Below are 24,839 nucleotides of genomic sequence, written 5' to 3'. Positions count from 1 at the left end.
GACAGCCAAGCTACACAGAGAAACCCTGTCTGGGGGGGGGGGGAATAAAAAACAAAACAAAACAAAATCAGATTTATTGGAGCACTCTCGGGCGGGTTCATCTTCTAGGGAAATTGCTCTGCACACAGGGAAGGGGGCAGAGAGAGAGAAAGTGTGCGTATGTAGGAAGAGAGAAATGCGGAGGGGGTGGTGGGAGGGAGAGGACAAAATGTCTAATTATATAGGGAAGAGCCTATTGGGGAGGAGAAGCCCAGCCCCTGGCTGAAAAGTTGGAGGGGGGGCGGGGTTATGCCAGCCACACCTTGCAACAAGGACGCTGAGAGAAAACCGGGAGGCCAGGTCTGCTCTGCTGTTCAACAGGTGCCTCAGCCCTTTCTCCTGCATCTGCCTTATTTTTTGTTTAACTGGTGATGCTTATTGACTACCTAGGGTTTGTTCCGCTCCCGGATAAGCTATGGAAAGGTTGTCTCTTCAGCCATCTCTGAAGAAAGTGCATAGATGCCAGAAAATGCTATCCCCTCAGCCCTGGGGAAGCACCGGGGCTTCTGTGAGCTGAATTACAGAGGATGGAGTGTTTCAGCTGCGTGGAGCAGCTTGGCCTACAGTGGAATGAAAGGAAGAAATTCCTGTTCAAGGCAGCGAAGGCAGGCCAGGCAAGATGGCTCAGTGGGCGGGGCTCTCTGCCAAGCCTGGAGACCTGTGTCAGTGCCCAGAATCCACACAGTCGAAGGAGAGAGCCAACTTCCAAAAGTTGTCTCTGACCTCGGCATTCGCACCACGTTGGGTATGCACGCCCACCTACAGATAAGTAAGAACTCCCAAAAGGCATTGAGGCATATGGCATCATCTATAATCCCAGCACTCAGGGGCAGAAGTAATATGGCCAGCCAGGGCTACATAGTGAGGCCCTGTCTCAAATTAAACAAAACAAAGGTGGGAGGGCAGAGCAAGGCACCAGGGCCTGAATGAAGGGCAGTTTCCTGGTCAGGTCCTTAGCCTCTTAAGTGCTTGGGGCTGCGGCCCCCACAAGTGTTGCCATGGATTTACCTACCTCCCAGTCCCACTCAGAGCTCTCATATTTACTCCCAGGATCTCAGATGTTCTGTGTCCTCTGAGTATAAAGGGAAGCAAACATTGCATAATTGTTCCTTTGCGCTCTTGGCTGCAGAGCAAACCCTTTTCTCTTGGTGTTGCTTTGAGAAGGCACAGCACTTAGCTGAAATCCAATTCCTGTTTGTCAGTTAAGGCAACGGACAGTGCAGTGGGTCCTGGCATGCTGATACCAACAAAAGCAAGAGAGGGCTATTCACTTAATCTCAACATTTAAAACCAACCCAGGCTGCATTAAAGAATCATAGGAATTTCCTAATGAGCTGTTGAGCGACTGGCTCCGGGCCATGCAAGAGAGCATGCTGAGGTCATGGCAACCAAGAGCAAAGAGCCAGCCCTAGTCATTGCACCCAATTCCTCGGGTTAAAAACAATAGGAACGGTGACTAAGCAAGATAGAATTACCCTCTTCTGCAGATAAAGCACCCATATGCAATAAATAAATAAATCTTTTTTAAAAAAAGAATTTTTCTTCTAAAGGAAAGTATCTGAGAGACTGGAGACTTATACTCTGTGCTGGTCAAAATGTATCATTCCTAAAAGTAAAAAACAAAAAAACAAAAACACACACACAGAGACACACAAGTAAACAACACCAAAAAGTAACCCCATATGGTGGCACAGTCCTGAAGTGTCAGAACTCGGGAGGCAGAGGGGCAAAGCTAGCTCAGGCTGGCTACGCAGCAGGACTGCCTAAAAAGCAGCCCCTAACCCACAAGGGTCTTCTGTCAGGCCTGGTCCGTAAGCAGCACGTGGCCCTGACGTCCAGCGTCTCCATGGACAGACTCTTTCATACCGTGCCTCTAAAAATGAATCCAGATTTCTATTCTAAAGTGCCTTTAGTCCAGACACAGTGGCACACGCCTGTGATCTCAGCAGTGTTCAGGAAGTAGAGACAGGAGTCTGGGCCACATGTACCCTCTTTGCCTGAAAACTTAAAGTCCCCTTTTCTACGTCACACAGTGACTTTAACAACTTGCTGATTTCCCTGTCTCCAAGGCAGGCAGGCTCCCCTCCATCTGATCCAAGGGGAACTTGTTTGGGAGGATTCCCAAGGCTGTGCCCGCTTCCCCAGGAGCCTCTCAAGAGCCCCAGGCGACGCGTATTTCCCCTCCCTCATTTCACCGTGAATCTCCACTGGGACTTGTCTGTTCTACTCTGTCCCTTTAGCCTTTATTCTGCAGTCAAGCTGCCTGTCAGGAAGATGTCTCACACCACCCCTGTTTGAGACCCCACTCCAGCACCCTCAGGTCAGTGAGCTGCAGTCACCTTGGGCGAGAGGAGGAGTAGAGCCTTCGGGGCCAACGGAAGACAGCTGTCTCTAAGGCCAGGCTGTATCTCAGTAAGAGCGAAGCATGGTGGCGCACCCTTTTAATCCCAGCACTTGGGAGGCAGAGGCAGGTGGATCGATGTGAGTTCAAGGCCAGCCTTGTCCACAAATGACAGCTAAGGCTGCACAGAGAAACCCTGTCTTGAAAAAAAAAAAACCAAACAAACAAAAAAAGAAGAAGCTCCCAGAGAACCAACTTGTCCCCTGCCCCAGGTGGCAAAGAGCATCTGTCACTCTGCAGAACCGACTGAGACAGACGCAGAGCCTGACTGGGACTGCTTCATGATACACACCTCGGTGCCCCTCCCCCAGCTCTTTCTTACTTGGCTTTTTAAATTTTGTCTTATGAATTTATGTGTATGGTGTTTCGTATGTCTGTGTGCTACATGCATGTGTGGCGCCCAAGGCGGCCAGGAGATGGCACTGGGACCTCTGGAAGTGAAGTTACAGACGGTTGTGGGAATCAAACCTGGGTCCTCTGAAAGAGAAGCCAGTGCTCTTAACCTCTGAACCGTCTCTCCAGCCCCATTCTTTCTCTATTTAAATTGCCAGTCTGAGGGGCTGGAGAGATGGCTCAGAGGTTAAGAGCACTGGCTGCTCTTCCAAAGGTCCCGAGTTCAATTCCCAGCAACCACGAGGTGGCTCTGTCTATAATGAGATCTGGTGCCCTCTTCTGGTGTGCAGGCTCACATGCAGGCAGAGCATGTCTTTTGGAAAGTGGACCGTGGTCACTGAACCCCTTTATCTGTGCTTCCGATGTGCCCACACAGTAAAATATTTCTCTGCCTTTCACCAGCGCCCTCTTTAACTGGGCTCACTGTGTGGCTCAGCTTTGTGCTTTTGCACTCCTGGACCCACAACGCCACAAATACCGTAGGACAAAAGTTCAGCCAACAGACCGCCTGTGGGAGGCAGGTAGGACCACCAGCAAAGCTTTGGGTTGTGCAGTGAGCTGTGCACTCATGCACACAGGCTGGTGCAGGGCTCCAGCAACAGCTGGTGCAGGACAGCAGACTGACCAGCCGCTGCCTGGCTAGAGGAAACAGGAAAACAGCCGGGAGCCCCCCAAAACTGTCAAGTGAAATATAACATGGCACCATTTGCTCTTTGTGGCTGGAGAGAGAAAATGACACAGGAAGCCAGATGATCCACAGTGTCTGTGCATCTGACGCTGCGCATGAGACGGAGAATCAGCTTTAGCAGCTGGAGCAGGTAGATGGGGGTGGGGTGGGGTGGCACAGTGGGCCCACTCCCCGCATGCAGATCGCTGCTCTGCAGGGGACCTGCAGGGCGGCTGCAAATGGAGTGTGGCTGCTAGGGCGGCCTCTTCTAAAAAGGATTTATGAAAGGAAGAGAGGAAAACAAACTATTAGATGACACGGGACAGGTGTGTGTGTGTTAGAGAAACCAAGTGATTATATAAAGCTTGTCTTGGGAACGCAAAAAAAGATGACTCCATTTTTACAATTGCTGTTCACAAGTTGGCAGGCGATGGGGGCAATAGACATTTGAGTTTGTTTGGTTGTTTCAAAACAGAGTTTCTCTGTGTAGCCCCAGCTGTCCTGGAAGTCACTGTAGACCAGGCTGCCCACCAGCCTCTGCCTCCCGAGTGCTGGGATTGAAGGCAAGCGCCACCACGCCCAGCAGCAGACATTCGGTTTTATAACCCGCCCCCCAATGAATGAATCTACGGCTGGCAAGGAAGAAGCCACTCAGCAAAGAATGCCCTGGGGTGCAAACAAGTAGCTTCCTAGAAAGGCCACCCAGCCAGTCTCTCTGCAGCCCGAAAGGCTCTGAGGGCTCTAGGTAACACGGCTGCAGTGGAAGGCCCGCCACGCCCACACGCCCACCGCCTGCGTCTCCCCAAACACCACTTCCAGGAACAGATCCGTTTAATGAGTTACTTATTATTTTTTACGACAGGCCCTCGCTGGCCTGAGACCCACTGTGTTACTTTACTGTGCACCGGGGTGGGGGTGGGGGTGGGGCGGCGGCGGGGGGTGGGGGGTGGGGGGCGGGGAGGCCAGAGGCCACCGCTCCGGAATGCTTCTCTCCTGCCACCTAGTGGCGGGGCCTGGAGTCGGCACTCATCAGGCTTGAACACCTCTAGAGGCTGAGCCATCGCCAAGACTCTTACACAGTCTCACTTGGCGCTTCCTCCACTCACAATTACAGACACCTACTCATCCGTCCTAAAATTGAATCTAAGTCGCTGATCTTGGCATTTCGGGCCATCTGTCAACTGATTATTCAATGCTTTTCCCAGCTTTGTGGGTGCGTGGGTGGGTGGACAACAGTATCTGAACTCAAGCCCAAGCACTATCTGTTATTATTTTATCTGTCTGTCTGTCTGTCTGTCTATCATCTACCTATCTTTTGTTTTGTTTTTTTGGGTTTTCAAGCCAGAGTTTTTCTCTATGTTATCTTGGCTGTCCTGGAACTTGCTCTGTAGATCAGGCTGGCCTCCAACTCACGGAGATCCACCTGCCTCTGCCTCCCCGAGTGCTGGGATTAAAGGCGTGCGCCACCGCACCCAGCTCACCATATTATTTTTGAGACAGCATCGCTCACCAAGCCTGGAGCACACCGGTTCAGCTAGACTGACAGGCCAGAAAGCCGCCTTCACTGCACGGCACTGGGATTACAGAAATGTGTCACCACGCCTGGCTCTTATTAGCAGTTTGTTGACCTAGTGAAAGAGAACGTTATGATCTAAGGCGAGGACGTGAGAGTGGAATGGGACGGCGCCAAGAGCACTTTGTAAACTCTCGATTTACGAATGCTGAGTGCTGGGCAGCCTGCAGGCCGCGCCTTCACTGCTTCAGCACACACGAGAAGAATAGAACAAAACTGCTTTTCACACCAGAAAATCTATCTTTCTTCTATAAATGTAGCTTAGGAATCCACCCTTGTGAGTTATGCATTACAATGTTTCCCAAAGCTTCAGGGTTTTATTCGGACATTTAAAAATATGCCTTTTATTTTTTCATTGAAATATAGCGATTGTGAATACATACGTCCTGGTGTGGCATTCAACACATGGGTACAATATGTAATATTAGTGTATTTTAAAAATATATTCATATATATATTCTAGCGGGGGTGGGGGGGTGGTGGTGGTGGCGGCGGCGGCGCACTCCTTTAATCCCAGCACTCTGGAGGCAGAGGCAGGTGGATTGCTGTGAGTTCGAGGCCAGCCTGGTCTGCAGAGAGAGTTCCAGGGCAGCCAGAGCTGTTACACAGAGAAACCCTGTCTCAAAACACACACACACACGCGCACACACACACACGCACACACAGACATATGTACATATATATTATAGAATATACGTCTTGGCCTGTGTGTCTGTGCACCGCATGCGTCCCTGGTGCCTGTGTAGGTCTGAGGCAGGCATGGGATCCCCTGGGACAGGAGTCACAGATGGTTGTGAGCCTCCCTGTGGGTGAAGCCAGGTCCTCTGCAGGAGCGACAAGGGCTCTAACAACCGGTGCTTAACCACTGATCCATGCTCTACCTGATGACAGACGCTCCAAATGCAGAGTGCTGCAGCCGCGCCAGCCTGCGTGGGTTAGGCAGGAGGATGAAGCAAATTTCTAACAAGCCAGTGAAATGCCAGACATTGTCACACACCTTCAATGCCAGCACTTCAGAGGCAGACGCAGGGGGATTTCTGTGAGTTGGAGGCCAGCCTGGTCTAGGTAGTGAGTTGCAGGGCAGCCAGGGATACATAGTAAGACTCTGTCTCAAAAAAACAAAACGAAAACCTACCAGTCCACATATTTTCTGTGTTGCCTTTATTTTATTTTCTTCTTTTTATATTCTTGGGAAGATTTAGAGTATTCTAGACTCCTAGAGAAAGTTCTTTTTTTTTTTTTTTTGGAAAAGTCCTAAAAAGAAACATTTGCCATATGTTGCCATATGTTCAGACACAGATGACAAGTGCGTAGAAAAATATAAGAATTAAGCTAAAATGGTGAAAACTGGGTTCATCCTTAACTTTTAAATTTTATTTTATTGTTTTTAGTTTTTCAACACAGGGTGTTTCTGTGTAGCCTTGGCTGTCTTGGATTCACTTTGTAGACTAGGCTGGCCTCGAACTCACAGCAATCCACTCAGGCATGTGGCACCACCACCACCAGGCTAACTTTCACCTTTTTTTGGTTTTGTTTTTAGCTTTTTTTTTTTTTTAAGTTGTTTGAGACAGGATCTCTCTGTGTTAGCCGTGGCTGTCCTGGACTCACTTTGTAGACCAGGCTGGCCTTGAACTCACATCGATCCACCTGCCTCTGCCTCCCGAGTGCTGGGATTAAAGGCGTGCGCCACCACCAGCTAGTCCTTAACTTTTAAGGAGAGAACACAGGTGACCTTGGGAATCTGAGGGAGATATAAGTAGGTCTTTTCTTTAAAAACAACAACAGCCGCCAAGTGGCCAGAGAGATGGCTCAGTAGAGCGCCTCCTGTTCTTCCAGAGGATCTGGGTCAGTTCCCAGCTCCCTCAGAGCAGCTCACCGCCATTGGTCACTTCAGTTCCAGGGGCTCTGACACCTTCTTTTGGTGTCCAAGGCACTGCACGCACATGTGCACCGAATACATGCATGCAAAACATACACATAAAATAAATAATTAAAAAAAACTGTTCCTGCAAGTGGAGATGCCTCTTTGTGGCACAGTGCTTGCCTGGTGTGTGAAAAGCCTACAATAAACACACCACTCCAGGAGGAAAACACACAGCAAACATTTGTGTAAGCACTGCGCCAACACGTCCCAATGCCGTGGGTAAAACATTAAACTCAGAAGTCCCCTTCCCCCAGCGCCTCTTTGCCTTTGGCCTTTCCCACTAGGCCTGTTCTCAATTTAGAAGTGACTCTCTCGCCAGGCGTGGTGGCGCACGCCTTTCATCCCAGCACTCGGGAGGCAGAGGCAGGCAGATCGCTGTGAGTTCGAAGCCAGCCTGGTCTACAAAGGGAGTCCAGGACAGCCAAGGCTACACAGAGAGACCCTGTCTCAAAAAAAAAAAAAGTGACTCTCTCCACCCACCAGAGTCTGTTTTGGGGAAGCCACCCACATTAGCCCTGGTCTCCTCAGGCATGACAGCGTGAATGCACTCACTCATCGTCTGGCCTTCCTGGCCTGGTTCATTCACATCTGCTGATCCTAACCAGGGCCTCTCTTTACCCCAATCTGCTCCGTTTGCAGTTTTTACCTGGTAACACGGCTTTTGTCACTGTCACTCACGCTGAAAACCATCACGCCTCAGCGCTCTCCTCCTTCCTTACTTCCCCCCTCCCCTCCCCCCCCCCGCCCCCACACCCCTGCACTGCTTCCTTACCCACGGCTCTCCTCACGGCCTGGCCTCCAGCTCAGCCCTCCCCACTTAGCCTCCACTACGTCCTGTCTGAAATCACCTCCATGGCAACTCATGGGTTTGAAATTAGACCCCCCAAACCCCCCTTATTTAAAATGCAAAAATTCAGCCAGGCGTGGTGGCGCACACCTTTAATCCCAGCACTCATGAGGCAGAGGCAGGTGGATCTCTGAGTTGGAGGCCAGCCTGGTCTACAAAGTGAGTCCAGGACAGCCAAGGCTACACAGAGAAACCCTGTCTCAAAAAAATTTTTTAAATTAAATACATAAATAAAATAAAATGTAAAAATTCCTGGGCAATGTTACAAGATATTTGATCACGCTGTGAACCCTGAGATTGTGAATGTAAAAAACAAAACTGTTTTTTGTAACCCAAGAGCTTTCTGCAAACAAGAGCTAAATAAAGTCAACCCTAGGTCAAGAGGCCGAGCAAGCAACAAGCTGACATAAGAAAACACAGGAAGGAGGGCGGGACACTGAGAAGGGTAGTTACAGCCTGGAGAAGGAAAAGGGCTTTTTCCTTTTGGGACCTCAGCTGAGGAGGAAGGTCAGCTGGGCGCTCTCACTGCCTCTCTGAGCCAGCAGGTTTTCAACCCAGCAACTGCCTCCTGAGTGTTTATTGGTAAAATTGAACATTTGGGCTGGGAGTGGTGGTGTACGCCTTTTTTTTTTCCCTGAGACAGGGTTTCTCTGTGTAGCCTTGACTGTCCTGCACTTGCTTTGTAAACCAGGCTGGCCTTGAATTTACAACAATCTGCCTGCCTCTGCCTCCTGAGTCTTGGGATTAAAGGCGTGCGCCACCATGCCTTTTGTAACGTTTTAAACGTCAGAAAGCTGTGAATTTTTCCAGGCTGCCCACTAATTGTCTCTGAAAAGGTGGTGCCTAATTACAGCATTAAGAGATCATTTATTAGGCTGTTGACCAAACTTCTCTTCAGTGGAGTTCAATGACATCATCAATAACTTATCAAGTCCCAGGTCTGCCTGAGTTACACAAGGCTATCTCAAAAAAGCTAAAAGAAAGAGAGAAAGAAAGAAAGAAAGGAAGGAAGGAAGTGAGCTAGTAATCTAAAGGCATGATGGCTTCAGGGGGAACCACCACTCTGACTTTGTTTTTTTTTGTTTTGTTTTTTCTTTTGGTTTTTCGAGACAGGGTTTCTCTGTGTAGCCTTGGCTGTCCTGGACTCACTTTGTAGACCAAGCTGGCCTTGAACTCACGTCGATCCACCTGCCTCTGCCTCCCGAGTGCTGGGATAAAAGGCGTGCACCACCACCACCGGGCTTCGAACCACCATTCCGAAAACACCACGGAATTAACCAGTGTCCAGGCAACATTTGTAAGTACTGAAAGTATAGTCAAGATCAGGATACTTATATAACACTAGATTATCAATTAAAGTGCTTTTTAATTACAAGAGGAAACACAGTAACGCTATAGTGGAGAAGCCGGCTGACTCACTGTAACCAACAGGGTGTGGCAGAAGACTCTCGCTGCACCAGCAGTCTGAGGAGTCCATGACGCTTTGGTCCCCTAAGGCAAAACCAGGTCATTGAATTTGCCCCAGAAAAGAATTTACTGATGAGCCGGTGTAGAGCAGAGCTGGAGTTTATTAATATTCCTAGCAGAGACTTAAGCCTGGAAGTTAATAGTGAGGGTCGTGGGGAGAGTAAGTCACACCGGAGAGTGTGAGCCCGCAAAGGACTCACACTTAACGTATCTTCACAGTAGCCATGTATTCACCTGGGGGCGGGACCGCTCTGAGTTACAGTGCCAGTGTCCCTGAGGAACTGAAGTGAGATTAGAAAGTGTTTCTGACAGTAAAGGGGCAGGAGAGCCCTTCCCCCTGGGAAAGGGGGGGCACAGCCACGTGTGGAGGTCTCGGTGCTCAGGTCTAGGGCCTGCTTCCCTGATTTAACATCCGCGACTGAAAACGCCTCTGTGTGAGGAACACGGCCTCTGTGTGAGGAGAGAAACACTTCTCTACGTCACATGAAGTGCTGGCAGACACTAGCCTGAAGTTGGCTGGGGTCACAGATTAGTCCCTGACCACAGCCAGTCAGTAAACAGAGCACACTGCAGGGAAGGCGCATTGCTTTCAGCTGGTATCGACCGATTGGCAGTGTGCAACACCACACAGGTGGTCTTTCTGAGACGCATGATCTCAGCCTAACCAGAAACCACCAGGGAACACTACACCAGTAAAATACCAGTTATGAAAGTCAAAAGCAAATACAGCATTCTTTCAGATCACCAGGACTGAAGGCACATGACAAGCGACGTGGGATCCGAGACAAAACAAAACCCCACACACATTTGGGAAAAAGGAAACTCTGATGGGCCGGCACAAAGCGCTTGTTGCCAAGCCTGATGGTCCGAGTTCGATTCCTGGGATCCACAGGATGGAAGCGAACCCGATTCCCACAGGCTGCCCTCTAACCTCTAGAAGATGTGCTCCCCACCCCCAGCAAAGTAAATAAAAGCACCAAAAAAGTGTAAACACCTCCCCCCCTTTTTTTTCTAGACATGGTTTGGACAAATGTTAATTTCTTCTATTGCACGACAGTACCGTCAATGTTAATTTCCTGATTCTGATGAACACATTATGATTACGCAAGAGAGCACCCCAAACACACAGGAAAAGCACGGCCAGGGAAGTCCTCTGCAGGGTACCAGAGGCGGGGGAGAGCACAGAGCAGGGGTGACTGACGCAGGCCAGAGTTCTTTTCATGAGAATCATTTAAAATCTCAAAGGTATAAGGGAAAAAACAAAAACCCACGAACTCTACCTGGTCCTCGACCTTCACCGTGAGGTGGGTGCAGCTGCAGGTGGAGCAAGGTCCCGGCAGGAAGGAAGATCTCTGAAGACCAAGAGCACCAGGGCTGACAGTCACAACAGGACAGGCCGAACACACAGCTCAAGGCCTAGAGCGCCATGTCACTCTCCATCCGGCTTTCAGCACCTCCCCGCTGCCCACTCTGCCTTGGATTGGTCAAAGGGCACTGACCACTGACAAGTGGTGCTTTTTAAGGGATGATTGCGGGCTGGGGTGGCTACAGGTGTGAGGACACTCTGCTCTGAAACAAAGGAGTTGGAGTAATTGGCATCATCCTTTTCTGCTGTCTACTGGTTATCAGGAGACATTTTGGCTGTGTATCATGCATCTTTTCCCGTTAGGAGCCTTTTTATTTTGTAGTGGGGATTGGACCTAGGCCTTCATGTATGGGAGGCCAGCAGGGCACTCAGTGCCGGCGCTGCACTGCTGAGCGACAAGGCCGGCCACACTGCGCTCAGCACTCTTTTGTTTATATTCACGTGTCTGTGTCATTCATGTGGCCCAGGGTCTGTTCTGTGACACATTCCAAAAGGACAAGTTGGATATTAGCCTTGGATGGCATTTCCTGAATGGCAATCTTGCACCCTCCCTCCCCCAGTCCTGGGCAGGGATATCTAAGGGCTGCAGTCTAAGTTCGAGGCCAGACTGGTCTACATGGTGAGCTCCAGGACAGCCAGGGCTACACAGAGAGACCCTGTGATAACACAAACCGAACCAAACAACCACACCAACAACAAAAGGCATATCTTCTAGCCCTGCGGAGGTGGCACATGACGTTTTTTTTTTTTGGTTTTTTGTTTGTTTGTTTTGAGACAGGCTGTCCTGGAACTCACTCTATAGGCCAGCCTGGCCTTGAACTCTCAGAGATCCACCTGTGTCTGCCTCCCCAGTGTTGGGAGGTGGCACATGACATTAATGCCAGCACTTTCGAGGCAGAGGCAGGCAGATCTCTGAGTTCAAGGCCAGCCTGGGCTACAGAGTGAGCTTCATGACACTCAGAGCCACACAGTGAGACCCTGTCTCAGAAAAGCAAATAAAACAAAACAAAACAAAACAAAAAACCAAAAACCATACACTCTTCCCAAGCTTGCTGTTAGAGCCTCCTCAGCAGGGGGAAGGCAAACCAGCCAATGGCAGTTGGCCACGCCCTCAGGGTTGTCTCTCAGCTCTCCTGTGGTCATCACTTTAGCAGGGGACTGTGACAACCTTGAACTCGCGCTGATCAGAGACCGGCAGGAGACAGACAGCCTGAGATCCTGTTGTAGTGCGTGCAAGGTATGAGCCTCTCATTCTGTTGAAATCTCATCCGTAAGGTGAAGCTACTGTGTTTGAACACCGTGCACGGTGCGCATTTTCACGTGCACTGGGGGGTGGGGCTGGGGCGAGGATGCATGTACAGACCGGAGAGCCTGTTGCGACTGTTTGCGTGTTCACTATCTCAGTGTCTAGCCTGTCCTGTCCCACAGGGTGCTCGCTCAGTTTCCCATCACGTGTACTCCAGAAAACTATGCTGCCTGCATTGGCTTTGTCACTCAAAGAGAGACACTGTAGTCATTGTCTGGGGGAAATCTAAGGCCCCAGGGAGGAAAGGGGACCGGGTGGGGACAGAGTGGGTGGTATTCGAGGGCTCTGGTGGCTGGTTTCTCTCTCCACATATATTAATATATATTAATAATAATTAATAATATGTGTGTACTATAAAACACACACACACACACACACACACACACACACACACACACACACACACACTTTAGTGCCGTGTGGGATTCTGTAGTGAAAAGCGTGACGGAGGGAAAGGCGGGCTGCCTGTTTCAGCTGTGCAGACCGACACAGCAGGCGGTGCAGCCAAGAGCACTTAGCAGTGTAGGGAGGAGGGGACCGGCTCTTGGGACGATGGCAGCAGCCACACAGGTCTCCTGCTGTCACCAGGGAGAAGCATGTCTTCAGATGAGTGGTCAGCAGCCGAGGACGAAGGCCAGTTGTCCAGACTCCTCAGGAAATCAAGAGACGCCCCCTTCGTCCCCGCGGGTAAGTGCAGGCCCTGGTGGTTGAAGGAAACCACTCCGGAAAAGAACTGGGTATCCCAGAGGGTGACAGACCCTGCAAGGGGGGTTCTCTGATTCTCCGAAGCTCCCTGAGCCCCCAGGAGCCCCAGCCGCAGGGACTTTCTAGCTCCGACGCTGATGGAGTTTAGCTCTCCTTTTCTTCAGCTTTCCATATTTCATCAGAGAGTTTCCTACGTTTGCTTGTTTATTCTGCTAGTGGCAGGTGCTGCCATAGCATGCATGTGGAGGTCAGAGGACTTCCGGGTTTTCTTCTTCCACTGCGTGGGTTCCAGGGGTCGACTGTGGGTCATCCGGCTTGGCGGCAAGCAAAGTTGCTGGGCCATCAGGCCAGCCCTACAGGTCTAAATGATTAGTTCGCCGTTGCTCACGCAGAACGCGAGGAGTGGACTCGTGTGTTTGTTTCTGACTGAGGACTGGAGCAGCAGCTTAGCATCCTGAGATCCGGCTAGAACCGGATGTCTCTGTTCTGGGCATCGTGTGGTGTTACGGATGCAGGCAGGTGTGATGGGAAATTTTACTTCTTGAGGGCTGTAGCTCGGTGGTTAGAGTTAGCCTAGCAGGAGCAGAGCACTGGGTTCAAGGCTCCTTACGGAATAAACCAGGTGAGGCGGGTCACGTCTGTAACCCCAGCACCCAGGAAGACCCGGAGTTCAAGGTCATTGTCACCTCTGAGTGACAGCAGCGTACCTCAGAAGAGAAACGACCAGAAGACAAGCTGCTCAGTGGCGTTTGAACAGACTCCAGAGATGAACAGATTAGCCACTGTGTCTGTGACACATCAAGTTGGTGTCCCTGCAGAACTAGCGTTCATTAAAGCAGAAAGATGAAAGTGTCCTAGCTAAACCCAATTAATTACCTGCAGACAGGAGGACACTGCAAACCCGGAGGGTGCTGGCTTTCGTCTCCAGAGGGACAGAGCAGGGAGCCTGGCCCTGGTCAAGGACGGAGACTCAGGTTTTTGCTAGAAAACAAATAAGTATAAAATCTGTATGTGCCGTTGATGCTTCGTTTAGCTTTTGTGACTTTTAACAATGCCACAGGACACACCATATCATACAGATAATTTACAAAGTACTTTTATTGATTATCTGAAATCACTTCCATCGTTACAAATATGATTTATTGGGATGGGACACAGAACCAGAGTGTTTGCCTGGCACACCTTAGAACCGGGAGGTTCAATCCAGCCCTGTGAGATAAAATTAAATCTATGAATCTTCTTTGTTGTTTTGTTTTTTGAGACAGGGCCTCGGCTGACCTGGAACTCCCTTTGTAGACCAGATTGGCCTTGAACTAACAGATCTCTCTCCCTCTCTCTCTCTCTCTCTCTCTCTCTCTCTCTCTCTCAGACAGCGTTTCTCTATGTAGACCAGGCTGGCCTCAAACTGACATTCACAAAAATCCGCCTGCCTCTGCCTCCCGAGTGCTGGAATTAAAGGTGTGCGCCACCCACCACCCCTGGCTATACATACATTTTAGCTTAAAATATATATAATAATATTAAATTGCTCATGCTTCTAATCTGATAATTCTACTTTTAGACTATAAACCAAGAAAATAAGCAAAAGTACAGAATGTGCCAGGCGTGGTGGTGCATGCCTTTAATCCCAACACTCAGGAGGCAGAGGTAGGTGGATCACTATGAGTTTCAGGCCAGCCTGGTCTACAAAATGAGTCTAGGACAGCCAGGGCTACACAGAGAAACCTTGTCTTGAAAAAAAGATAATAATAATAAAAATAAATAAATAAATGTATGTGTAAAGCATTACAATCTTATTTGTCTGTGTGTGTTTGTGTGTGTGTGTGTGTGTGCGCTCGTGCACATGTGAGAGCAAGTGCAGGAGGCAGCCAGAAGGGTGTCACATGCTCTGCAGCTGGAGTTTCAGGTGGTTACCAGCTGCCTAACATGGGTTACGGGAACCAAACTGGTTCTCTGGAGAGCAGCAAGGGCCCTTAACTGCTGGGCTCCCCTTAAATCATGTGTGTGTGTGTGTGTGCATGTGTGTGCATGTGAGTGTATGCCTGTGTGTGCATGAGTGTGTGCATGCATGTGTGTGTGCGTGTATGCATCTGTGTGCATGTGTGTGCACGAGTGTGTGCACGTATGTGATAAGACAGTATTGCTGAGTCAGATCTCTTCGTCCACCTTTGAATGGACTCGGGTGGAGCCCAGGTGGTCAGGCTCCCACGCAGGTGTGCTACCCACTGAGCCATCTGATGGACCCCATCACACTCTCTTACTGCGTGCTTCTTGCCGTCTGTACGACTTCTCCATTACTGTTTCGCTCAGCTGCGTTTACTAACAAGCCGGCAGGACACACAGAATGGGTGGGCACTTCCCTGGTTCTTTTCTCTAACCTGCCAAACAGACCGCGAAGGCTGCTGTCTGTCCTGGGAACACCTGTCCCAACACAGGTAACCGGGATGTCTCATCCCGAATACAGATGAGCTGCTTCCTTAAACTAAGAACCTGCAGTAAACCGGGCGTGGTGGCGCACTCCTTAATCCCAGCACTCGGGAGGCAGAGGCAGGTGGATCTCTGTGAGTTTGAGGCCAGCCTGGTCTACAGAGCGAGTCCAGGACAGCCAAGGCTACACAGAGAAAATTTGTCTCGAAAAAACAGAGAGAGAGAGAGAGAGAGAGAGAGAGAGAGAGAGAGAGAGAACTGCAGTTTATAGGCATTATAAAAAATGAATATGCAGGCATAAACAATACATGTATGTTGACAATTACAAAATTCTAATGAAAGAACTCACAAGTGGCCTGAATGGATAGACTACTTACTATGTTCATTGATTATAACTGTATGTATGTATATACATATATATACACATATATATACATATATATATATAGTGTGTGCGCGTGTGTGCGTGTGTAGTAGGGAGGCCAGTTCTCCCCAGATGGAGCCATAGGTTTACTCTAATTCCCATTTCAACCCAACAAGGTTTTTGTGGCTGTAGTGCCACACTATAGCTATAGGGCCTTGCAAGCCTGAGGCCCTGAATTACACCTCCAGAGCCCATGTAAAGAAGGTCAGGGCATGGAGACATGCTCTTGTAATCCCAGCACTGGGGAGGTGGAGCCAGGCCCATGAGGAATGACACCCTTAGGCTGACCACAGGCCGCTATACATTGTGTACACAGGGCATGCACACCTGTACACATGCACACCTGTACACCTGTACACATGCACACCTGTACACATGAACACCTGTACACATGCACACCTGAACACATGCACACCTGTACACATGCACACCTGAACACATGCACACCTGTACACACGCACACCTGAACACATGCACATCTATACCCATGCACACCTGAACACATGCACACCTGTAGACATGCACACCTGAACACATGCACATCTATACCCATGCACACCTGTACACATGCACACCTGTACACATGCACACCTGAACACATGTACACCTGAACACATGCACACCTGTACATACGCACACCTGAACACATGCACATCTATACCCATGCACACCTGAACACATGCACACCTATACACATGCACACCTGTACACCTGTACACATGCACACCTGAACACATGCACACATGCACACCTGAACACGTGCACACCTATACACATGCACACCTGTACACATGCACACCTGAACACGTGCACACCTGTACACATGCACATAACAACAGAAGGCATGCTCATCCTAAGAAACAGTTTGTGAGCATCAGGAGTTCTCCAAGAGCTAAAACAGTGTTTCTTTTCCAGTGCTTGAGACCAGTCTACAGGCCTTGCCCACGGTAGGCAAATGCTAACACCAAGCCTCTGGGTTTCTTGTGTTCTGAGGTAGTCGCCCTGTCCTGCTCAGGCTGGCCTCTAACTCTCGGATCCTCCCACTTAAACCTTCTAAGTGCTGGATCACAGGCATGTGCACCGTGTTCTGTTCTGGGATTTTTGCTGGTTGCTTAAGGTAAAGCGGGAGGAAGCGCTCTGCCTCTGAGCTACTGCACTCCAGACACTGCGGCTGCTGATGGAGCCATACACGAGTCAGAAAGTGACCAGAGAGTCCCAAAGTAGAACAGCACTACGTCAAAAACATCTCTATTTGAACATTTTAGATCTATTTTTCACTTTTTATATGTACTGGAGTTTCCACAGGTATGCATGTCTGTACCATGTGTGCCTGGTGCCCCAGGAGGTCAGGAGGTGCAGTCACAGTGGTGGCTGGAAAACCAGCCCGGGGTCTCTGCAAGAGCAGGAAGTGCTCCTAACTCCTGAGCATCGCTTCAGCTTCCAACACTTTTTGTTTGTTTGTTTTCCAAGACAGAGTTTCTCTGTGTAGCCTTGGCTGTCCTGGACTCCCTTTGTAGACCAGGCTGGCCTCGAACTCACAGAGATCTGCTGTGATTAAAGGTGTGGGCATTACACCTGGCTACACCTTTTTTTTTTTTAAAGTTCTTTCTTCCTTCCTTCCTTTCTTCCTTCCTTTCTTTCTTTTTCCAAGACAGGGTTCCTCTGTGTACCCTGGCTGTCCTGGACTCACTCTGTAGATCAGGCTGGCCTCGAACTTTTAAGTTCTATCTCTGATAACCTTTTTGGAGTTTGTCCTTCGACAGCTTCACACACGTACAAGCTGCACTCTGGTTACGACACTGCTAATCTAACCCTCTCCCCCCACAGAGTCCCTTTCCTTCTCACGGTCATAACTTTTGTTATTGCATTAAAAAGCATTTGTTACATTTTAAACTATTTGGTGTGGGTGCATTGGTGCCACCGCACATGAGTGCAGGTCTGAGGACAGCATGCAGGGTCCCACTCTCCTGCCATCGTCTGGGCTAACAGCCAGGGTGCAACTCAGGTGCAACAGCCAGTGTGTGTGTGTGTGTGTGTGTGTGTGTGTGTGTGTGTGCATTGCAGGCATGCATGTGTGTGCGAGTGTGCCTATGTGCCTGTGTCTGTTATGTGTGTGGTATGTGTGTGTGTTGTGTGTGTCTGTGTGTCTCTGTGTGTGTATGTGTGTGCACACTCATGCCACAGCACAGGACAACCTTCAGGAGTCAGTTCCCTCCTTCCACCACGTGTGTCCTATGGACTGAACTCAGCCTGTCAGGTTGGGCAAACGCCTTTACCTGCTGAGCTACTTCAGCTGCTCCTTGCTTTGCTTTTTGAGAGCCTCTGGCTTCAGTCAGGATCGTCTGTGCGGCCAGGGGCTTGGAACTCTGCACTGGGAGCTGTGGGCTCCTCAGTAGGAGACCCACACTTCCACTAGTCAAGCGTTTCCATTCTCATGTCACTGTGCAGTATCTTGTCCTTGCCAGGCCACCGTCCGCCTTAGCCTTCTTGGTGCTATGAATGTGCAGTTGTATTTTCTTCTGATTTTGTTGTCGTTGTATTTTAAATCTTACCATCTCTTTGTCTCTCTGTCTCTGCCTCTTTCTGTCTCTGTCTCTCTGTCTCTCTGTCTCTCTCTGTCTCTCTCTCTGTCTCTCTCTCTGTCTCTCTCTCTGTCTCTCTCTCTCTCTCTCTCTCTCTCTCTCTCTCTGTGTGTGTGTGTATAGCATCTGATGTGATGTACAAATTCAAGGTTGCTCTCCAAACCAATAACATATACTGTTGATATTTACCAAATAATTATTCCTTTATCTGTTACATGGTTGTTCTTTCTAAGGTAGTTTAGATTCTCCTAGTCTTTTTACTCTCTCAGGACCTGAAGCCTTGCGCATTTAGTCAAGGCCTCTGTGTTAAAGGTGGTTGCACAGGCTGTCCCAGCTGTCCCAGCCTTTGGTACTTGCAGGAACACGGAAGCATGTGGTCCTAGGAACCTCTGTAGACTCAGTTCTTCCCAGGGCCAGACACTTCCCGGTCACACATTCAGATGCTTTCAATTCATACTCAAGTTTATGCTGTCACTTTAAGGCAGAGACATTTACATAGTCCTGGGAGGCCTGAAACTTGCAGCAATCCCACTGTCTCAGCTTCTCAAAGCTGGATTTACAGGTGTTTGGCACGACACTAATCTTTACAATAACAACATTTTGATCCTCTATCTAGGATTTCATTTTTATTGATGATGGAGAGGCAAAGGCAAAGGCAAAGGCAAAGCCACGTGCGCTAGGATGCTGTGCGAGTCCATACGGAGGCAAGGGGCCTGACCAAGATGAGAGCCTTGACACACTCGCAGTCCAGACACCCACCTCAGCAAAATCACAAACAACTTACTATACCATCAGGCTCAGGTCTTCTGGTAAAAGTCTAAACTACAAACACTGAAGCTGGAACTAATTTGTTTGGTTCAGGCTACCAAGTTTAGTGTTTTAGTCAGGGTTTCATGTAGCCCACCGTGCCCAAGTAGCCAGCACTAGTCTTGAACCCCTGGCCCTATCTCCCACATGGGAGTAAAGGCGTGGGCTACCAAACCTAGCTTAAGGACCTAGCTTAAAAGCTGCCACCTCAGCCAGGCTCAGTGGCGCACGCCTGTAATCCCAGCACTCTGGGAGGCAGAAGGAAGCGAATCTCTGTGAGTTCAAGGACAGCCTGGCCTACAATCGGAGTCCAGGACAGCCAAGGCTACACAGAGAAACCCTGTCTCAAAAAAAACCCAAAAGCAACCAACCAAGCAAACAAAAAGCTTAAATGTCAGGGCTAAAGAGATGGCTCAGAGGTTAAGAGCACTGCTTGCTCTTCCAAAGGTCCTGACTTCAATTCCCAGCAACCACATGGTAACTCACAACTATTTATAATAAGATCTGGTACCCATACATGCAGAAAAAGTACTGTGTACATAATAAACAAATAAAACTTTAAAAAAAAAAGAGCCAAGTTCAGTCCCCCAGTACCACATGGCAGTCAGCTCACAACTCCAGTTCCAGAAGATCTGACACTGTCACACACATACAAGCAGGCAGAACACCAATGGACATAAAATATAAATAAATCATTTTCAAAAAGCTGCCATGTCTAGAGATGGCCCCGTGGGTAACAGTGACAACTGTGCAAGCCTGCCACCCTGAGTTCAATGCCTGGAACCCACATAAACAAGTCGCTACGAGCAGCCAGTTTGGCTATGTCTGTCTGTCTTTCAGATGCTGGCTGGGACCTGTGCGTGCTTTTCTTCTCCTCTTAATGCCCCTTCCGTATAGGTTGAGCATCTGAAAGCCCAAAATTCAATATATTCTAAAAGCCGAGCCATCATGATGCCCTGAGTGGAGAGTTGCACCCTGTTGTCGTGTGATGAGCCATAATCAAAACACAGGTACTCTGAAAACATGAGACCACCTACAGTCCAAGTGATTAGGTTGTGCGACACACACGGGCTTCTCTTGAGACCCAGGTACCACCCACATGGTATCCCATAATGCAGATGTTCCAAAGCCTACAACACCCACCACCCTCACCTCTGACTCCAAGCATGTCAGATGATGGTTACTCAGCCTGCATCCTAACTGCCCGTCTCCGCTTACTCATCCTTTACACAGCCCTTTACGTGCCTAAGGGGACTTCTTGCTGCCGCTTTATCTAGTCCATGTTTCGTTTTTATAGCCCATTAGCTTTGCTGTAATATTCTCATTTTATTTTAAGAAATGAGCTTCTTTTTTCTTGTGTTTTTTGTTTTTGTTTTTGTTTTTTCCGAGACAGGGTTTCTCTGTGTTAGCCTTGGATGTCCTGGACTCACTTTGTGGACCAGGCTAGACATGAGCTTCTTTTAAATGATATATAATTTATTTTATTTATGTTCACTGGTGTTTTGCCTGTATGTGTATCCATGTGGGAGGTTCCAGATCCCCTGGAACTGAGTTACAGACAGCTGTGAGCTGCCATGTGGTTGCTGGGGATTGAACCTAGGTCCTCTGGAGGAGCAGCCTGTGTTCTTAACTGAGCCATCTCTCCAGGCCTCTAATCCATCTTTTAAATCCACAGGGGTGGCAGGCTTCGTGGCTGTGCTGTCCTACGGTCTTTACAGGCTGAAATCCAGAGGAGGTCAGAAGATGTCCCTCCATCTCATCCACGTGCGGGTCGCTGCCCAAGGGTGTGCTGTGGGAGCAGTGACTCTAGGTAAGCGGCCGCCTTTCTTTCTTTCTTTCTTTCTTTCTTTCTTTCTTTCTTTCTTCCTTTCTTTTTTGGTTTTTCGAGACAGGGTCTCTGTGTAGCCTGGGCTGTCCTGGACTCACTCTGTAGACCAGGCTGGCCTCGAACTCACAGCGATCCACCTGCCTCTGCCTCCCGAGTGCTGGGATTAAAGGCGTGCGCCACCACGCCCAGCTTTCTTTCTTTCTTTCTTTTGTTTTTGTTCAAGTTTTCTGCAACTTTACTTTTTTTCTCTTATTTTATTTTTTAAATTATTTCATTATGTTTCTTTTTAAATGTATACATTTATATTATTACACATAAATAAAATAAACTACATACAGGAGGAAGAATCATAAGACAATCATGAGTTCTATAAATGTTACATTCATAGTGATTTGGCTATTTGTATTTGTTAAACTTGAAGTAAACATCTTTCCTATCTTGTTGGGTCTCCATTTCTGAATGACAACCAATATCTATCATATCTCATCTCTATTAACTTAAATCTTCTATCTTGATCTAAAAACATCTTATCCCAGAGCCCTGTGGCCCGAGGACTGCACCTACACAGTGAGGTAGGCTTGAATTCCTAGATGTCTAGGGATTCTAGGAACGGTGCGAGGGCGCACGAGCTAACTGGTCTCCAGGCTTGTAAACGCACTGGACCGCCTGATGTTCCCCTATACCCCGCCAAAGGCTGTTGATTTTCGTTGGTCTGCCTTGGCCTAGGATCACAACACCCACCCCACTCCCCAATCCCTAGAGATGGCTGGCCAACCCAGCCTTACAGACAGGATATCTGACCAAATCAAGGAGGTTAATTTTATTCAAGCTCCCAAAACACTTTCAGTGGTGGAAGCAAACCGTAGCAGTCTGGTTCCTGAAGCCCCAGAGCCTAATCTGCTACTATGTCTCAAGTGTGGAGCCTCACAGCGAACTGGAGGGAACATAAAATACTGTGTGTCCGAGTGCCATGAAACAAAACAAAACAAAAAGCATCTTATCCCCTAACCAACCAAACTTGATTGTAAAACTAAACTATCTGGTCTTCAACCCCATCGGAGACTTGAGAAGGAATAAGACTAAAGTGCTTGGGTGAACCGGAAGTGCAGGTTAGCAGCTTCCAACATGAAAAAATGACTGAGATAGTTTATGGCCTGAACAGTCACCCAACACCTCTATAACATTGGGGCATCATCTTCTTCCTTCTAGTCCAATATCTCTGTCAGACATATTTGTGAGGTAGGTACTATTGAGGACTTGCTTACCCTGTCTTGACATAGTTTGGCCATCGACTCTGCCTGCATCTAAGCTTGCCCATTTTTAGTCAGAATTCTGTCTGTGGCAGAAACGACATTTTGTCTCGTGGCTGGTTTGCCACATTTGAAGCCAACTCCATAAAGAGGTTCTTTGATGTTGATCATCTTCTTTGAGGTCTCCTGGGTGTTATCAGAAGTTAACTTGTCTTGTTGTCAAAGAATCTTTAAAATAATAAAAAACATCTTTAAATGCCTTATTCTGTAGGTCTCTGAGGCTTTTGAAGACCTTATTTAACTATTTTACCTTATATATCTATAGAATCATATCTATATGTTAGACCTAGGATATATATTCTTGTGATAAAATTAGACTACTATTTGACATGACCATGATTTGCAACAATATATAAAATTCTATACCAATGAATTAAAAATAACCTTCTTTGTGAGTAACAATTAAGGCCTTGAGTTGAGGAGTGGAGTCAATAATCTGCCTTTTGTTCTATCCTCCCTCTGTATTTCTATATCCCCCTTTCTTTCTTTTCAGCTCCTATCTCCTTGCCTATGGATGAAAGATAAAGGAAAAGAGAGATGTCCCTGAGTCCAATCTAGTTTTCTCTCTGTATAAGACCAATAATAGCTTATAACCACCTCCCGATGAAAATAAGCATCTGTAGACTAAGAGAGAAAACAGAAATCTATCCAACCCCCCTTAGAGGGAATGGGACATCGTTCTCTTAAGGTTTCTTCAGGCTGATTTGGGGTGAATAATACATTAGAAGGGCCCCCCCCAAAATAGGGGGAAATGGTTAAGCAAGCCAGGGATTGCGTTTGTGGTCCAGTTTTTAAATGTTTGGAGATTTCAGGCTTAACAGGAGTCCTGTGTGGGACAGACTGAAATGCTGGACCAATTGGGTTCTATTCTACAGTGCTGTCCAGGAAGCTGTCCTGTTCTGATGGGTAACAGCAACTGAGGCGCCCGGGGCTGCTTTGCTGTGCTGTTGCTGCTGCCACCACCACAGCAGACCCTCTGTTTCCAGGGGATCCGTGCTCTTTCCCGTGTTTGGAGGAGCATAGGGTGTTCAGAGTTTGCACCTTCTGAACTGCGAGTTGTCCAGTTGCAATGGGGGGGGGAGCTTAGTGCTTATGATTAGAGCCTCTCAGTCTGTTTCCCAGCCTCAGCAGCTCTGCATACTAGACATGGTCCATACTGTGTGCCGCCATCTTGTCCCATCGCCCCCCCCAAACCCTACCAGCCCCCCTCGTTTCTTAGAGCCTGATGTCCTTCACAGGTGTTTAGGGTGTGCACTCAGCCCATGAGCCATGGTGTTTATGTGTGTGTGTGTTTTGTTTTACTTATTGTTAATTATTGGTAGAAAATAAGTATTGGATTGAAGTGTTTCTAAGGGCAGAGATAAAAAGATTGACTTTGGGGGCTGAGAGACAGGTAAGAGGCAGTTAGGAGCACTGGCTGCTCTCGCAGAGGATACAGGTTCAGTTCCCAGCACCCACATGGCAGCTCACACCATGCCTAGCTCTAATTCTGAGGGTTCTGGCACCTTCTTCTGGCCTCTTTGGATGTCAGGCTGTACACATCCATACATTCAGGTACACGTTAAGACAAAGCTAAACCTTTATGAAAGCAAGATAACTGAGGCGAGGCTTCTTTTTGTTTGTTTGTTTTGGTTTTTTGAGACAGGGTTTCTCTGTGTAGCCTTGGCTGTCCTGGACTCACTTTGTAGACCAGGCTGGCCTCGAACTCACAGTGATGCACCTGCCTCTGCCTCCCAAGTGCTGGCATTAAAGGCGTGTGCCGCCACCACCTGGCTGAGGTGAGGCTTCTTAATTTCTTAGGATTTTCACCTGATAAAACCCAACAAAACTGCCAGACCTAACGCAGAGGGGTCATCCTCCAGCACAGGGGTCTCGCCCTTCCTGACGCTGCCACCCTTTAATGCAGTTCCCTGCGTTGTGCTGACCCCCAGCCATAAAATTATTTTCCCTTGCTATTTAATCACTGTGATTTTGCCACTGTTATGAGTTGCAATGTAAACATCTGATGTGTGGGGAAGCCCCGTATGCGACCCCTGTGAAAAGAGTCATTTGGCTTCAAAGGGGTCTCGACCCACAGGTTGAGAACCACTGCGCTAAGCAAGGCACTGGCCTGGCTTTGATTCCATAGAGCTCTGTTAACAGCTGTGGTCATGTCTCACAGCCTATCCAATCAGCAGAGCTGGTTATTCAGGACTGTCCTTGGGAGGAACCTTTTTAGAGGAAAGATCTGAACACTGTTTACTTTCACCCCGGCTGTGACGCTTTTTGCCCAGTGGACAAAATACTTGGCAAGAAAAGACAGGACCACGCCTTAGTCAGGGTTTCTATTGCTGTGATGAAACACCACGACGACCAACAGGCAAGATGGGGGGAAAGGATTTCTATGGCTTACACTTCCACATTGCTGTTCATCACTGAAGGACGTCAGGGCAGGAACTCAGAGGGCAGGAACCTGGAGGCAGGAGCTGATGCGGAGGTCGTGGAAGGGCGCTGCTTACTGGCTTGTTCCCCACGTCTTGCTCAGCCTGCTTTCTTATAGAACCCAGGGTCACCAGCCCAGGGACGGCCCCGCCCACAATGGGCGGGGCTCCTCCCCCATCAATCTCTAGTTAAGAAAATGTTCACATACCTGATGTCTGAAGGCGCTTTCTCAATTGAGATTCCCTCCTCTCAGATGATATTAGCTTGCATCAAGTTGAGGTAACACTACCCAGCACGGACCACCTGGATGGCGGTAAGCTCACTGTGTAGCAGCCCTGGCTGGCCTAGAGCT

At 48.6% G+C, this 24,839-nt stretch overlaps 1 protein-coding gene across 1 annotated transcript in view; it reads left to right on the top strand.

Moving 5' to 3' along the window:
- The window catches only part of HIGD1C (HIG1 hypoxia inducible domain family member 1C), a 38,338-nt gene that overhangs the window by 2,431 nt on the left and 11,068 nt on the right, over positions 1-24,839 (top strand). Inside the window, exons 2-4 of the mRNA XM_084751515.1 lie at positions 11,829-11,914; positions 12,572-12,670; positions 20,604-20,738. Coding sequence (XP_084607641.1) covers positions 12,580-12,670; positions 20,604-20,738 — 226 coding nt within the window. The 5' untranslated portion in view covers positions 11,829-11,914; positions 12,572-12,579. The remainder of the gene's footprint in view (positions 1-11,828; positions 11,915-12,571; positions 12,671-20,603; positions 20,739-24,839) is intronic.

This window comes from Acomys minous, assembly GCF_964271855.1.
Source record: "Acomys minous genome assembly, chromosome: 12".
Classification (NCBI taxonomy): Eukaryota; Metazoa; Chordata; class Mammalia; order Rodentia; family Muridae; genus Acomys; species Acomys minous.
The sequence above is the reverse complement of the archived record's forward strand: the minus strand, read 5'-3'. Positions and strand labels throughout refer to the sequence as shown.